Genomic DNA, 15,242 nt, shown 5'->3' with positions numbered 1-15,242 from the left:
AGGTCCCATCAGGATTTGGGCCTCCTCCCCAGCCCTGCCCCACACTTACGTTTTGAAAACCTCCAGAGCTCTGCTGCTGCTTTCTGCAGCACTGTAAAGACCACGTTAGGGAAGCAGAATGGATCCTTTCATTGGGTGGCCATGTGGCACGATCCCGGAAGCGCTCGCTCGGAAAATGACTGACGCTTGTGAGATGCCACCACAATTGCCAGAAGAGAGCAGCCTGCTTGGCTTTGCTCATCTTAGCAAACCAAGCTTCCCAATTGCTGGAATTGCGGTACCATCTCACAAGCAGCCATCGCTTGCTCAGCGGACACTTCCAGGAGGGGGCCGTGTGTCCCCAACGGTGGTTTGCAGCTGTGCAAACCATCCCAGAAGTGCCTGCTTGGACTGCCAGCAATGGTGTGCCCTGCTTTGCTGGCTGATGCTGCGGAATCCTGCAGGGATCGCATTCGCAAAGCAAAGCAGCTCTGTGGCTGGAAACGCAGCCCCATCCCACAGCGGCCGTCATTTTCCGAGCAGCCACAATTCAAGGGTCTCCTTCCCTACCCCGACCTCCTGAACTCTGGAGACCTACGAAAAGTAAGTGAGGAGGAGGAGGAGGAGGAGGATGTGGGGACCCAGCATAGGGGATGGGGGAAGGAGATGGGTGGAGGGGGAGGCTGCAGTGTTCCAGCGGTCGGTTGTAAGGGCTGCAGCAGCCGTAACTCTGGGACCGGGTCATAAGTAGCTTTAAAGGGTCTACTGTAACTTTGAACAGGCAAGCAATTGTTAAGTGAGGACAACCTGAAAATAAAATTGGTTTTGATAAGGACAATATTTTTTTTTAATTATATCACCACAAAAGCAGTTGGGTTTTCCTCTTGCTCTAGGTCCGTAGTGGCGAACCTATGGCACGCGTGCCACAGCTGGCACGCAGAGCCCTCTCTGTGGGCACGTGCCCTGTTATCCCAGTCCTAGGCCTTTAGCTGGGTTTTATAAAAACCTTTTCATTTTAGGCCTCTGCCGCTGTGTGCAAAAAAAAAAAAGGCTCAATCAATCAATTTCAACTTCTCGCGGGGGAAAAAAAAGATCTTGCAAAGTTGGAATTGATTGATTGAACTTTTTAGTCCCACCCAGTCTGCCGTTACCACCACAGCCACGCCCACCCAATGGGCCACGCCAACCCGGCACCTGACGATACATAAATGGGTTTTGGGTTGCAGTCTGGGCACTCAGTCTCTAAAAGGTTCGCCATCACTGCTCTAGGTATTATGTGTACGTTTCATCATAAAAAGTACAACCTAAGACAGAGGTCCCCGACCTCCCCAGTTCATGGATCAACACCAGTCTGCAGCATGCCAGCAACTGGGCCGTGCAAACAAGCAGGCACCATCCTACGCCCCCTCCAGTCAGCAGAAAAATCTCTCTCCACAGAACTGGTCCCTGGTGCCCAAAGTACACACGTCATTTTGAAAGAAATGGACTGCCCCGCCATATACATACATACAGAGTCCCTCAAACAAAATATGTGCCTCAGCAAAAAAAAAAGCCACCATATAATGGAAAACAAGATCCTTGTTCCCCATGGCTAACAAACACTTGACAGTACGCTTTTGTGTACAAACATATTGGGAGTCCTTGACTTACGACCGGAATCTGGACCAGAATGCGGTTGTTAAGTGAATTGTGCCCAATTTTTAAAACCTTTTTTGTAAAAAAAAAAGATATATAAATCCCTCCAGTTGTTAAGAGAATCGTGTGGCAGTTCAGTGAATACAGCTTCCCCCATTGACTTTGCTTGTTCAAAGGGGCTGGGAAAGTTGCAAATAGCAATCACATCAGCCTGGGATGCTGCCACCATTCTAAATTCAGGATGGTTGCCAAGCCCCCCAATTTTGATCATGAGACCACGGGGACGCTTTGATGGTCACAACTGCAAAAACCATTTGGAAGTCGCTTTTTCCAGTGCCACTGCAAATTCAAACTGTTGCTAAATGAACGGCTGTAAGTCGAGGACTACCGTTACGCACACCTCATCTTCCTAACCCTTTCATAGTACCAAAAAACAAAACAAAACAAAAACCCCACCACAAAAGGGCAAAACAATTGTCACTGCTCAAAGAGAAGCCAAAGGTGGGCCTATATGTCCTACAATTCTCAGTAGTCGGGGTTTAAGGTGGAACAGAAAACTGTCTTACCGGCGAGCAATGTAATAGAAGACAGGGTTGCCGGCTTTTGTCGTCCCAGCTTGGTAAAAAATGTTGAGGGTTTTCAAGGCTTTGAATTCTTCTTTCTCATGTACTTGGTGCCTAAGGACACAAATATAGGCAGAAAAGCAACAATTTACCCTTTTCGTGACTCAGAGATTCCCTAAACTTCGTGGCTAGTGGATCTATTTGCAATTACAAGTCACTGAACTCCCACAAAATGGTGGCCAGGGCAAACATAGATATGAAGGCCTCTGCTGATGCTGCTTCTTGCTACTCTCTTTACGTTTTCCAAGATGCATCTTCCCCCCCGCCCTCATCATGGTTTGTTTTGGGGGCAAAGTGAGTCAGCTTCCACAGATAATATTCTCTTGCAGCCAGCTACCCTTTTTTTCACTTTCTAAGAATTCTGCTAGGGTCTGATCCCCAAAGGATCCTTGGAATTAAAGATGCTTGCTTGCTTTGCAGCACACTAGCTTCCCACTGAATGGTTAAGAATCTAAATAAAATTACCATAGCATTCAAGGAATGAATGGTACATTAACCTCAGGTATCAGTTGCATCTATAAAAGATTATAATTGCATCCATTTATATCATTTGTGGTGGGGGGGGCCCTTGGCTGCTGAGAGTTCAAATTTAACATCTGGGAGGAAATACTTTGCCCATCCGTGCAGAGATCATTAAATCACAACAGGCCAGCAAACATTTGGATTCATTTACCTTGTCATAAATTCCTCAAACTTGGAACTAGTGAGGTTTATACTGGACCACTGCGTGTCTGCCACTGGTTTGTGTTCGGGAGGTCCCAGGTATGCAAGCAAAGTTGCCATCTTGTCAAATGGTCGCCTTCCCACAGCCTTGTGGTCCCTAAAGGACGATCACAATTTAGGGATATAAGAATCTTGACGGATATGTTTATCAATCTCCAAGTTGCTATAGACAACTACATGTTATACAGGTAGTCCTTGACTTGTGATGATAATTTTTTTTTGGGGGGGGGGGAGTCAACCAGTCGTATGTCTAGGACTACCTGTACTGCAAATCAAGAATTTTTCAGTCTTAGCAATTTTAAGATGTGTGGACTTCAACTGGTAGAATTCCCCACCCAGCATGGAATTCTGGGAATTGAAGTCCACATAGCTTAAAGTTGCTAAGACTGAGAAACACTGCTGAAGCAAATACATATAGCATGCAAAATACTATTTCTATAGTTTAAAAAGAAACACTAAAACCCCGCTTATTTCACTATATTTAGAGGCCACATTTCTAGTATTAAATGGCAACTCTTCCTCCTCCATTCCAAGATTTATTGATGTATAAGAACAACTAAGTCCCACTGCATGCCACATTTTTGTTCAAAAATGCAAATGTTGTTCCTCTCAATTAAAGATTGCCCAAACCTCCCGCAGGGTACAATCTACTCCACCTTATCTACACTTTCGGTCTGCTCTATGCTCAAGTACTATATAGGCTTATTGATTGATTGACTGAATTTATTTGCCACCCATCTCCTAACGAACGGGCTCTGGGAGGCCTCCAGTTTAGCACTTTATAGCAATGTATAATTATTTCTCAAGATGATGCAAGACTTTGTAGTTGTATAAATTCAATTGATCAATGAAATAATTAATTTTAATGCTATCACAACTGTAAATTCCCTGTTGATTTAGTGAACTTTTATTTTTATATGCATTATGTCCATGAGCCATGGTGGTGCAATGGTTAGAACGCAGTACTGCAGGCTACTTCTCCTGACCGCTAGCTGCCCGCAGTTTGGCAGTTCGATTCTCACCGGCTCAAGGTTGACTCCGCCTTCCATCCTTCCGAGGTCGGTAAAATGAGGGGCCAGATTGTTGGGGGAAATAGGCTGACTCTGTAAACCGCTTAGAGAGGGCTGTAAAGCACTGTAAAGTGGTATACAAATGTAAGGGCTATTGCTATTTCTCAGCCTTTTTTACCCCTATAAAAGGTAAAGGTAAAGGTTCCCCTGCACATGCGTGCTAGTCGTTTCCAACTCTAGGGGCCGGTGCTCATCTCCGTTTCAAAGCCGAAGAGCCAGCGCTTGTCCGAGGACGTCTCCGTGGTCATGTGGCCGGCATGACTAGATGCCAAAGGCCCACGGAACGCTGTTACCTTCCCACCGTAGTGGTCCCTATTTTTCTACTTGCATTTTTACGTGCTTTCAAACTGCTAGGTTGGCAGAAGCTGGGACGAGTAACAGGCGCTCACTCTGTTCTGCGGCACTCGGGATTCAACCCACCAAACCGCCAACCATCTGATCGACAAGCTCAGCATCCTAACCCATTGAGCCACCGCGTCCCTTTTTTACCCCTAGTCACGTACTATTACCTGTTGCTGGAAAGGTACTGCCCAATCTTCTCTTGATTGTTCCACAGCAAACGATGTAGCGCAAGCACGTTGCCATCACTGATGAAAGAGAGGCTGTGATTGACTGTATCACTAGCTGGACAATCTGAGGCAATGTCAAGGAAAAACCTACAGGGAAAGAGAAGACATTGTGCCCTTCCTCATCAAAGCATCTTCCACAACAGGGCGGATAGGGATTACCAGGACTCCAGTTGGCTTCAGCATCAGGACCTTTGCAACAGAAATCAGTAATGTAAACTAACCAACTCAACTTCTTTTTAACAGAGTTGGAAAGGGCCTTGAAGATCTTCTAGTCCAACCCCCTGCTCAAACGGAGACCCTCTACCATTTATGAAGCAGGTAAAGGCACCTGTGTTAGACCAAAATGTTCATCTATTAATCATCATCCTGCTTCCTGGGGAAAAAAAACCCTCAGGAAGCCGATAAGTAAGTTCTGAAGGTAAAGCTCTCCTACCCAATAGTTCTTTCCATGCATCTAATTTTTAGGGGCACCCGGATATTCCATTGGCCAATAACACTGAGAAGAATTTTCCCTCTTCACCAATGCTTGCCATCTCTCTTTAAAAACCTCCACAGCTAAAGAATTCTGTAGACTAGGATCATCCACATATATTCTGGGCCTATTTAGCAATACAATGGTTGGTGACACTGTCAGCTAGATGTTTAAACTGGATTTAGCATTTTTATCCACCTATCAAGTCCTTCCCAATGACCTGGGATAGGCGGATGTTGATGTTTAATCTTGTTAAAGGTATCTGTGCAGGATGTAAGATGTTACAAATAAAATTGCCTTTTGCAATTGACTGATAGTGATTTTGTTAATAAAAATGGTGTTCAAGTGGTGCTCCAATTGTTTTGGGACTGCATCCCAGGCACCTATTATATTACTGGCACTATCTTTGCTTTCTATTGCCATAATCACTCTACTTCTTTTTGCAAGTCTTTGTATTTGTACTTCTCTCCATCTCATGTCCCCAAGTACTGCAATATCCACTATTCAGACTTTTTGTCTTTCTTATCAATGGAAATAATAATAATAATAATAATAATAATAATAATAATAATAATAATAATAATAATAATAATAATAATAATAATAATAATAATAATAGACCTTGGAGGTCATCTAGTCCAACCCCCTGCTCAGGCAGGAAACCCTATACCATTTCAGACAAACGGTTCTCCGGTCTCTTCTTTAAAACTTCCAGTGTTGGAGCATTCATAGCTTCTGGAGGCAGGTTGCTCCGCTGCTTAATTGTTCTAACTGTCATGAAGTTTCTCCTTAGTTCTAGGTTGCTTCTCTCCTTGATTAGTTTCCATCCATTACTTTTTGTCCTGCCTTCAGGCGCTTTGGAGAATAGCTTGACTCCCTCTTCTTTGTGGCAGCCCCTGAGATATTGGGATACTGCTATCATGTCCCCCCTCATCCTTCTCTTCATTGAACTAGACATTCCCAGTTCCAGCAACTGTTACTTATGTTTTAGCCTCCAGTCCCCTAATGTAAAATTTGGGGTGTCATTATTATGTTTGGTCACTTAGTTAGCTACATGTTTAGATTGGACTTGGCCTTTTTATTTACCCTCGAGTCCTCCCCAAAGACCTGGGCAAAGCAGATGTTGTTTGATGATATTAAAGGTATCCTCCTAAGATGGAAGCTATTCCCAGTAAAGCTGCCCTTTGCAACTGACTGACAGTGATCTTGTCAATGTCAATGGTATTCAAATGGTGTGTGCTGGAACTCATTACCTGCCTCAAGCTTGTACTCTTAACTCTGGCTCAAAAACTATGCAGACAAAACTTGCTTCAAAGAAATAAACGCTCTTACTGGCTTACCTTCTTGCAGCATCGAAATTGCTTTTCACAAAGTCGTTAAAAGGCCGCATGTGTTCCTCCTTTGTAAACAAGACATGGTTAGCGATGCTCTGAAGTACCTGAGCAAAAGAAACCAATGGAGGGAATGAGCCATGCAAACCGCAGCTGCAGATGTTTCCTTTCTGGAATTTCATGCCAAGTATTGCAGAAGATTTGTTCTAATCAAAGATATTTCGTAGTAGGAATGTAACCGGGTGCATCGGCATACGGTGAAATTCCATCAAATGCCCATTTCTCCTAAAACACCTTCTGGCTAGCACAGCTTCACTAGTTAAAAACAGCCTGCCCCAATCTGATGCTTATCCCATGTACTGGACTCCCAACATCACTTGTCAGAAGGGAAAACAATCAACAACTGCTTTAGGGCCTGTCAAAGTTCAACACAACGGAGTCTGCACTAGATTGGTGAATGTTTGATTACACAGGCAGGGCTTAAAATTGGAGTGTTTATTTGGCCAAAGAAGCATACTTCAGCGCATGCCAGGGCTGTAAAGGTAATCCTCAGGTTATGTCAGCAGGTGGGACCATAATTTCCATCACTAAGTGATGCGGTTGTAAAGTATAACACCATGTGAATGGATCTCTTAACGATGGCAATCTCTGCAGTTCCTTTTGCCGTTGTTAAGCAAGGACCTCAGGTGACTGCAACATGGAAAGAGGTACTGAAACCGCACCCCAGGCAAGCGAGCCAGCAGACAAGAACTACAGGTGGATGGGTACTGTGGGCAGGTGCTACAAAGATCAAGCAGTGGCACAGTGGTAAGAATGCAATATTGCACACTAACTCTGACCATTGCCGGGAGTTTGATCCAGACCAGCTCAAGGTTGACTCAGCCTTCCAAGGTCAGTAAAATAAGGACCCAGATTGTTGGGGGAAAGATGCTGACTCTGTAAACTGCTTAGAGGGTGCTGTAAAGCATTATGCAGTGTAGTGTAGTGTAGTGTAGTGTAGTGTAGAGTACTGTAGTGTAGTGGAATAGAATAGGAATAGAATAGAATAACAGAGTTGGAAGGGATCTTGGAGGTCCCTATACCATGAGTCTAAGTGCTATTGCTAGGTAGGCAGGTGCCGTAGTCTGATACTACAGAGTGTGTGCAGGTAGGTGGCATGGGCAAGTGCTATGGAGTACAGGCATATAGGTGCTATGGAGTATGAGATCCCCATGGCACCAAGGAACTCCTTGGGAGAAAAAGCGGTGGGAGTGACTTCAAGGAGCAATTAACAATTTCCTGCCAGCTTCCCCATTGACTCTGCCTATGAGAAACCAATAGGGAAGGTTGTAAATGAGGATCCTGTGACTAAAGGATGTTGCGATGGCCAGAACTTCAAGGACCAGTTGTTAAGTCCCCCTCATTCAGTACCATTATAACTTTGAGTGGTCACTTAGTGAACGGTCATAACCTGAGGACTACCTGTAGTCCAGACCTCAAGCTTGAGGCAAACTATATTTGAGTTTAATTTCTGTTGAATGATCTATCGTTAATAAAGCTGAATATATAGTATGATTATTCCTCCTACATTTAACAATTTTTCACTTCTGCCAACTGTTACATTCCCTCACCATCCAGCATAAAAGAAACACTGTTTTTCACCTTTGACATTAACTTCAGACCCCTTTCGATTCTTGGTGGAGGCTTCTTATCCAGTATGCCAGCCTCATATGGGGACACAATAGCTGGATTAATGAATCTCAAGAACATGGCGCTCCCAACTGCTCCAATGCTATTCTGAGGAAACCGCTGGCTGACCACCTAAATAGCACAGGGTGGACATTAAGAAAACCATCATTTAAATGTAGGATAAAAAGGCAGATTAATAGAGGAGAATATTTGAGCCAACTGTCCCTGACATGTCACTGGTTCAGAATGACACTAGACAAGTAACCAAATGGCTTCCATGTTAAACAGGTTCCAGAGGCAAGGGCCAAATTGTTATAAGGAGGAAAGGAAGAAAGAGTTATTGATAAAAGTATAGACAAGGCATGATTTAACAACAGGGGTTACATTCTCTTTCATACAGACACACACAAATATCTTACGGTGAAGCCAGTGCTTCATATCTCCTAAAATAAAACTAAGAAGCTATTTCAAAATACACTAATAGGAAAAGTTTCTTTATATTCCAGCCAGTATTTTAAAATTCTGATGAAAACAACCTTCACTAATATAGCCAACTGACTAACTCATTTGGTTCATAACAATTAAAGCACCAGAGAATGAATCTCATAGCAACAGCTTTCAATAAAACGTGAATGAAAATCAACCATTCGTTTTTTAAAAAAACCCTACATATATCCTCTGTGAAAAAGATAGCCACACGAAATGGTACTCCCTCATATGGGAGAATAACTGCATTTATTATACAGAAAGAAAGTCAGTCGGTCTGTCTGTCTGTCAATAGAGGAGAATAATTGTACCTCAGGGTTGAAATTCGGGATCTTTGGTGTTCTCTGAGCTTGGTTGTTTTCTTGCAGATGTTTCATTACCAAACTAGGTAGCACTGATGATGTTACTTAGTTTGGTAATGAAACATCTGCAAGAAAACAACTCAGCTCAAAGAACACCAAGGACCCCTCATTAATTAATTTATTTATTAAATTTCTATGCCACCCATCTCACTAATACGACTCTGGGTGGGTTTCTTTACAGAAGACCAAGGAGAGAAGGGGAAAGTATCAGAACAAATATATTCAAACAATTTTTTTTTAAAAATCCCATTTATATCCCGCCCTTCTCCGAAGACTCAGGGCAGCTTACAATCTAAAGCACAATGTGCTTAGCAATAGCCTTCATTCTATGTATATACCTGCTTATTAGGGCTTTCGGCCCCCACCAAGCGGCATTTTTACAAAGTCAGCTTATTGCCCCCAACAATCTGGGTCCTCATTTTACCTACCTCGGAAGGATGGAAGGCTGAGTCAACCTTGAGCCTGGTGGGATGCGAACCTGCACTAATTGCAGGCAGCTGGTGTTACTGCTCCACCAAGGCTCTTTTCTTCCGCCCTGAATCCTTCTGGGACACTCTGGGTCTCAAAAGAGGAATTCCAATCAAAGATGATCTGGAAAGGCATAAATGACCTTCAAGCTTAAGAGCTCGCTACTCTCTTACGATGGGATTCTGGTTTCTGATCTTAGCTTCCATGAGTCCCTGATGGGGTTCTGGTTTCTGATCTTAGCTTCTATGAGTCCCTGTAGGTAGGTAATCAGAATCTAAGCCCACCCCCACCCATTATATGTCTAACAAGAAACACTGTGAAGAATTCTTATGAAAAAACAGACTTTGTGAAAAGAATAGATAGCCCATGTTAGCTGCAATCTATGCAAAGAATGGATAGTCTGCGTTAGTTGCATTTCAGCTCCAGAGCATACTAAGAAGTACCTGTAGACACATTACTATCTATCCCTGCCTTTCTTTCCATGCCCAAAGTCAAGGTGGTACACTTTTGTGTAATCACCTATCCAAAGACCAGCCACGCTGAGAATTCTTCAAATGTAATAAGTGTAGAACTGCTCTGCTAATTCAGAGAAAAATGAACTCAATAACTCAACAGAATTCAAAACACTATCCCAAGGCTTAGGGATTGCAAAAGGTGGGTTTGATGCTAAGGAACAGAGCTCTGTTTTGACTAAAGAAGGATACGGCCTAAAATACGGACTTCTAAGGGAATGGCATTTTTCAGCAAATGGGCATCGCTGGATCACAACCTGACAAATTCATGAAGGGTTAGAGAAGATGGCCCACAGCGTAAAAGTCAACCTAGAAGTCAAGGGCAAATTGTGGGCCTTGTTTAACCCAGAGAACTTTTGGGAATGCAAGAAACAAGAACTAAATAGGCAACACTCTTTTCCTACTTGACTGATTGAACTGGGGCACAGGAAGAACCACAGGGAGAAAATAAATAAACGAACTCAGAATCCACGATACTAATGAAAACCTACCAGAAGTGGCATTGAGGAGCCTCCTCCTCCATACAAAGAATCCAGATGGCCATGTGGTTGCCCCCACCCCACTCCTCAAAACCAAAATCTTGTTGGATCTTCCATATCATCACTCACCTATGGAGATTCTCAGTCATCCAGGTCATGGCTGTCCCTAAGATGTTTTTCCAAAAGGCAACTGGACTTACTTTGTTTTTCCTTGGAGACAGTTCACTTCTCATCCAAGAAGTTTAGTTCTGAACTAACTAACACATGTGTGACCGCAGCGCTATCTGCACGAGCAGTGTGCATGCGAGCCTGCTGCTCAGCAAACCGAGTGCCCGTGCACGCGCTCACCCGCTGCTCACAAAAGTGAGGATGCGCGTGCACATGTATGTGCTCACCAGCCATTTCCACGGCCCAGTTGCAAACCTCTTGGGGACCCCTGCTCTACTCCACCTCACCAAACTGATAAGAGAAAAAATGAGTATAAGGTAGTCCTTGACTTACAACCATTTAGCAACCGTTCGAAGTTATGACAGCACTTTAAAAAAGTGACTTGCAACTGGTCCTCGCACTTACAACAGTTGCAGGATGGCCACAGGCGTGTGAACAAAATTTGGGCGCTTGGCAACCCGCATGTACTTATAATGGTTGCGCTATCCCGGGGTCACGTGATCATCATTTGCGACTTTCCCAGCCAGCTTTCAACAAGCAAAGTCAACTTCATGATTTGTTTAAGAGCCACAGTGATCCGCTTAACAACCATGGCAAAAAAGGTCATAAAATCGAGCGTGACTCACTTAACAACTATCTTGCTTAGGAGTGGAAATACTGGTCCAGGCTGTGGTCGTAAGTTGAGAACTACCTGTAACTGGCGCAGTCATGCGTTGTTACTGCAGTGTTCTCCCCCACTCCTTTCCAGCTTTGAAAATTGGTTCCTTTAGAAAACATTGTCTTTGAAACATGCACTAACCATGCATCCACACAGTTCTCATGACAACAAGGCCCTCTTTATCTGACACACGCTTCATAATCCACATTCCCCTCCCCACTTGCTGCTGCTTACGTTTTGATAAGCTCTATAAAATCCCTGTTTTCCTGGGCGGCCTCTTCGATGCCATCAAGGAAAAATGAAAGGATACCAAAATCTCTTAAGATAGGTGGGGTTTCCCCCCCCCTCTCTTTTTTTCCTAGGCCAGGGGTAGGCAACCTTGGCTCTTTTATGACTCCTGGACTTCAACTCCCAGAATTCCTGAGCCAGCATGACTCAAAATGGAAACCCTTCCCTTTCTCCTCAGCATGGCTGGCTCAGGAATTCTGGGAGTTGAAGTCCACGAGTCATCAGAGAGCCAAGGTTGCCTACCCCTGGCCTAGACAGTCCAACTAACATAAAGGCAAACATACTCCTTGTCCTTAATTTCTGAGTTTCCCCTTGTTTCTTAGCATTGCAACTGCTGGCAAAGAGGGTTATCAGAAAGCTGTTGTGGAGCGGCAGAGATTTCCTTTGGAAGGAAAGAAGAAAGAGGCACATTCAGATTTTTGTTTTCGAAACAAGCATCACTTCAGACGAGGGTTAATTCAATTTAAAAGCGTTTCTAGTGCCAGAATTAGTAGAATGATTTGACAATGAGTGTCAAAGAAGGTTGGAAGGAAAGAGTTTTGGGAACGAAGAGCAAAAAACAGAAACTGGGGAAGAGGGTGTCTGTGTGCTTTGAAAGAAATGGCTAATAAAACTTCTCCAAAACTTACTGCTTTTTTGTTTTCCTTTTTTTCTTTTACGGTAGCTTTATTCAGGAGAGAGTGGCAAGTTGCCTACAGAACAGAGATGAGCACAAACAAGTCACTGCACCAACTACATACAGCAAAAAAAAATAATGTTGTTCTGTACATGAAATCACACAATCAAATGTAACAGAATGAAACAAAAAAAAATGAAGCGGGCACACTAACGGTTGATGGGATTTCTACTTCATGTTGGTGACCACGATCTAGTCACAAACTGTAAGCAGGCAAATGTTGTTCCAATCATTTCTACTATTTCTGGCTAGGTTAAGCTGTTCAAAAAGAGCATCTGCTAACGAGGCACTTAAAAGATCTCTTATTGTTCCGAATACACTCCGGCAAAAAAATTAAATATATTCTTTCCAAAAGCATTCCCCTCTCAACTGCTGGCACCATTTTATTCTGTCTGTTGTGGGTTTTCCAAACAGCAGTACCAAGCAAAATTTATAGATTTCTGTTTTTCATTTTACAAACTCATGCTGAAGTGGTTACCAAGGACAAATAAATAAAGACTAATGTCCCCAATTTGCAAAGGCTTGTGAAAGTCCTACTTCTCTTCTATCCATCTACACAAAATCTTGCACAGCAGGCTTTGACAAGCTATCTCAAATGGTGTGATGCCCAAGAGTTATGCTTCTGCAGTGTCTTTTACTAAAACATCCGCTGAGACAGCAGAATAAGCTTGGCTGAGTAATAAACAATAAAAAAAGATAAATACCAAGTCATTTTCCAATCAGTTGCAAAACTGGCTGTAAGCCTAAAGTATTTTTCAAGCCTTGAGAGGCATTATTTTAACCTTAATCAAATAGGACTGCTTCGGTGTATTTGTCATACCTTTTCATACATTCAGATTGCACAGTACAAAGTTGAAAAATGAATGCCAATCCTGTTATATCTTTGGATATTATAATCTTTATTCAAACATTCAGACAAGCATTGGGAGATAAGACTCATTGCAAAAAAAATAATAATCAATGATTGGGATGCATTTTAATGATTTGTAGATCAACTCCCACACCTGTGCACTCAGGTCTCACTGAATCTTATAGATACTGAAACAGGGACTTTTATGGAAATATCTTTTAAAACGAACTGAAAATTGCAGTTGTACAAAATAATAAAAAATGTAATGCTGTGCTGCTTGTTAGCTGCTTAGGAAGCCCAACCTAAGTCATCAGTACTGACCTTCACAGCCCTTAGTTGGCTTAAGGCCCGACTATTGAGGAACACTCACTTACTCTGTAGAAGCAAATCTGGTTGTTAAGAAATACAGAAGTCCTCATTATCAAAGAAAGGTCTGCCAAGAGGAACTACACCTATGTTTCCCCTGCCTATAGAATGCACCTCGTCTGGTGACTTTAGAATTCACCTGATTAATTTTAATGTGCATTTAAATTAACAATTTTTAAATTTAACATTCTGCCTTTTGTTTTTAAATGCAGTTAATTGCTTTGAGTGCTTGCTAGAGACAAAAGGCTGTAATGGCTAAACAAGGAAAAATGTTAAGTTTCAAAACTCTAGTCTTGAGCATCACTCATTCCTTTCGACACACACCTGGGTGTTCTCCAGAAGTATCCAAGTAAAAGAGCATTTGTTTATCAAGTCATCCTCCGCTTAGGACTCAAGGGTATTTCAAGAGAGTCTTTAGCGCTAGGAGGCAAGTAACAAGTCAACGCCGTACAAGCTGCTGGATCACTGCCAGCATCTATCAACTTTACCATGTGATGAAAAGCTCTATAGTAAGAACTGGCTATAAAAAGAAGTTTTGTTAGAGTAGTCTGTGGCGATTCTCAGTCATCCAGGTGGTGGCTGTCCCAAAGGTGCTTTTTCAAAAGGCAACTGGACTTTTGTGTTGTTTTTTTTTCTCTTGAAGACCTTTTGCTTCTCGTCCAAGAAGCTTCTTCAGTTCAGTTTTGTTAAGAGTTAGCGTGCTTTTCTCTATTACAGCAATTAGCTAGCACAAATTACTTCAAATAATCATGGCTTCCAATCAGGTTTCAGGAATGAGATTGCTGTAATGACTGTGCTTGTTGACCTATGGCAGGATCAGGATTGGGCCTTGACATTTTTTTGGCTTGCCAGCTATCTTTAACGCCATTAATCGTGATGTCCTTCTGGGCTAGCTCAGGGAAGTGGGAGAGGGAAGCGTAGCGTTGTGGGGGTTCTCCTCATTCTTTCCAGGCAGTTCCAATCATTCCTGGGACAGGGGTGGGGAGAGTTGGCTCAAGGCCACTACTTTCTGGGATGCCACGGAGTTCAACGTTCCTCCTCCTATTTAACATCTGTGTATGAAGGTGCTACACAAAGTCGTCCAGCATCATGGGGTCGGGTATCTACCTAGGTATCCCAGTCTTTTCTCATCCAAATGATATTGTCAAAATGTTGAGCACAAAAACCCCAGATCGACATGTGAGGGTTAAAATTACAGATGTTTGTTGCTAAACGCCTATGCGCAGGAATCTTCTCAGTTGAAGGTTCCTCAGTGAGCGCATGGTTAGAGTTAGATAAGGGTCAATGGCCATGTAGTGATGCTGGATGATCCCTGTTTTACCCCCATCCCTGGTTCTGTCAATCTTTGTCTTACACAAAGTTGTTTCAGTATTTGGAGACTGTCGGGGTGGGGGAGGAGACAGCCTCAGGCGCCTTTGTTTTTCCTCATCTATAGAGAAATATCTTGCCAAACTAAAGCAATTACTAGTAGTCCTTGACTTACAACAGTTTAGTGACTGTTTGAAGTTACAACAGGACTGGGGGAAAAAGTGGCTTATGATCGTTTTTCAAACTTGGGATCGCTGCAGCATCCCCATGATGGCCAAGCGATCAAAATTCACACGCTTGGCAATTGACTCATATTTGTGACGACTGCACTGTCCAGGGACCGTGTGATCATCTTGGGTGACCTTCTGACAAGCTAAGCCGATGGGGGAGCCAGATTCACTTAACAACCATGTTACTAACTTAAGAACTGCAGTGATTTACTTAACTGGGACAAGAAAGGTCACAAAATGGGGCAAAATTCACTTAACACAGTCTCGCTGAGCCACAAAAATTTTGGGCTCAATTGTAGTAGTAAGTTGAGGACTACTTGT

The 15,242-nt window shown here is 43.1% G+C and overlaps 1 protein-coding gene across 1 annotated transcript in view; it reads right to left on the bottom strand.

Annotated features, from left to right (window-relative positions):
* NF1 (neurofibromin 1) overlaps positions 1–15,242 on the bottom strand; it is a 239,910-nt gene that overhangs the window by 134,293 nt on the left and 90,375 nt on the right. The window contains exons 31-36 of the mRNA XM_081346631.1: positions 12,121–12,183; positions 8,044–8,202; positions 6,412–6,509; positions 4,540–4,686; positions 2,911–3,057; positions 2,181–2,291 (exon numbers count right to left, since the gene is read on the bottom strand). Coding sequence (XP_081202757.1) covers positions 2,181–2,291; positions 2,911–3,057; positions 4,540–4,686; positions 6,412–6,509; positions 8,044–8,202; positions 12,121–12,183 — 725 coding nt within the window. The remainder of the gene's footprint in view (positions 1–2,180; positions 2,292–2,910; positions 3,058–4,539; positions 4,687–6,411; positions 6,510–8,043; positions 8,203–12,120; positions 12,184–15,242) is intronic.

This window comes from Vipera berus (genome assembly GCF_964194415.1).
Source record: "Vipera berus genome assembly, chromosome: 1".
In the NCBI taxonomy this organism is placed as follows: domain Eukaryota; kingdom Metazoa; phylum Chordata; class Lepidosauria; order Squamata; family Viperidae; genus Vipera; species Vipera berus.
Note: the sequence above shows the minus strand (reverse complement) of the source record. Positions and strands in the feature narration are given on the sequence as shown.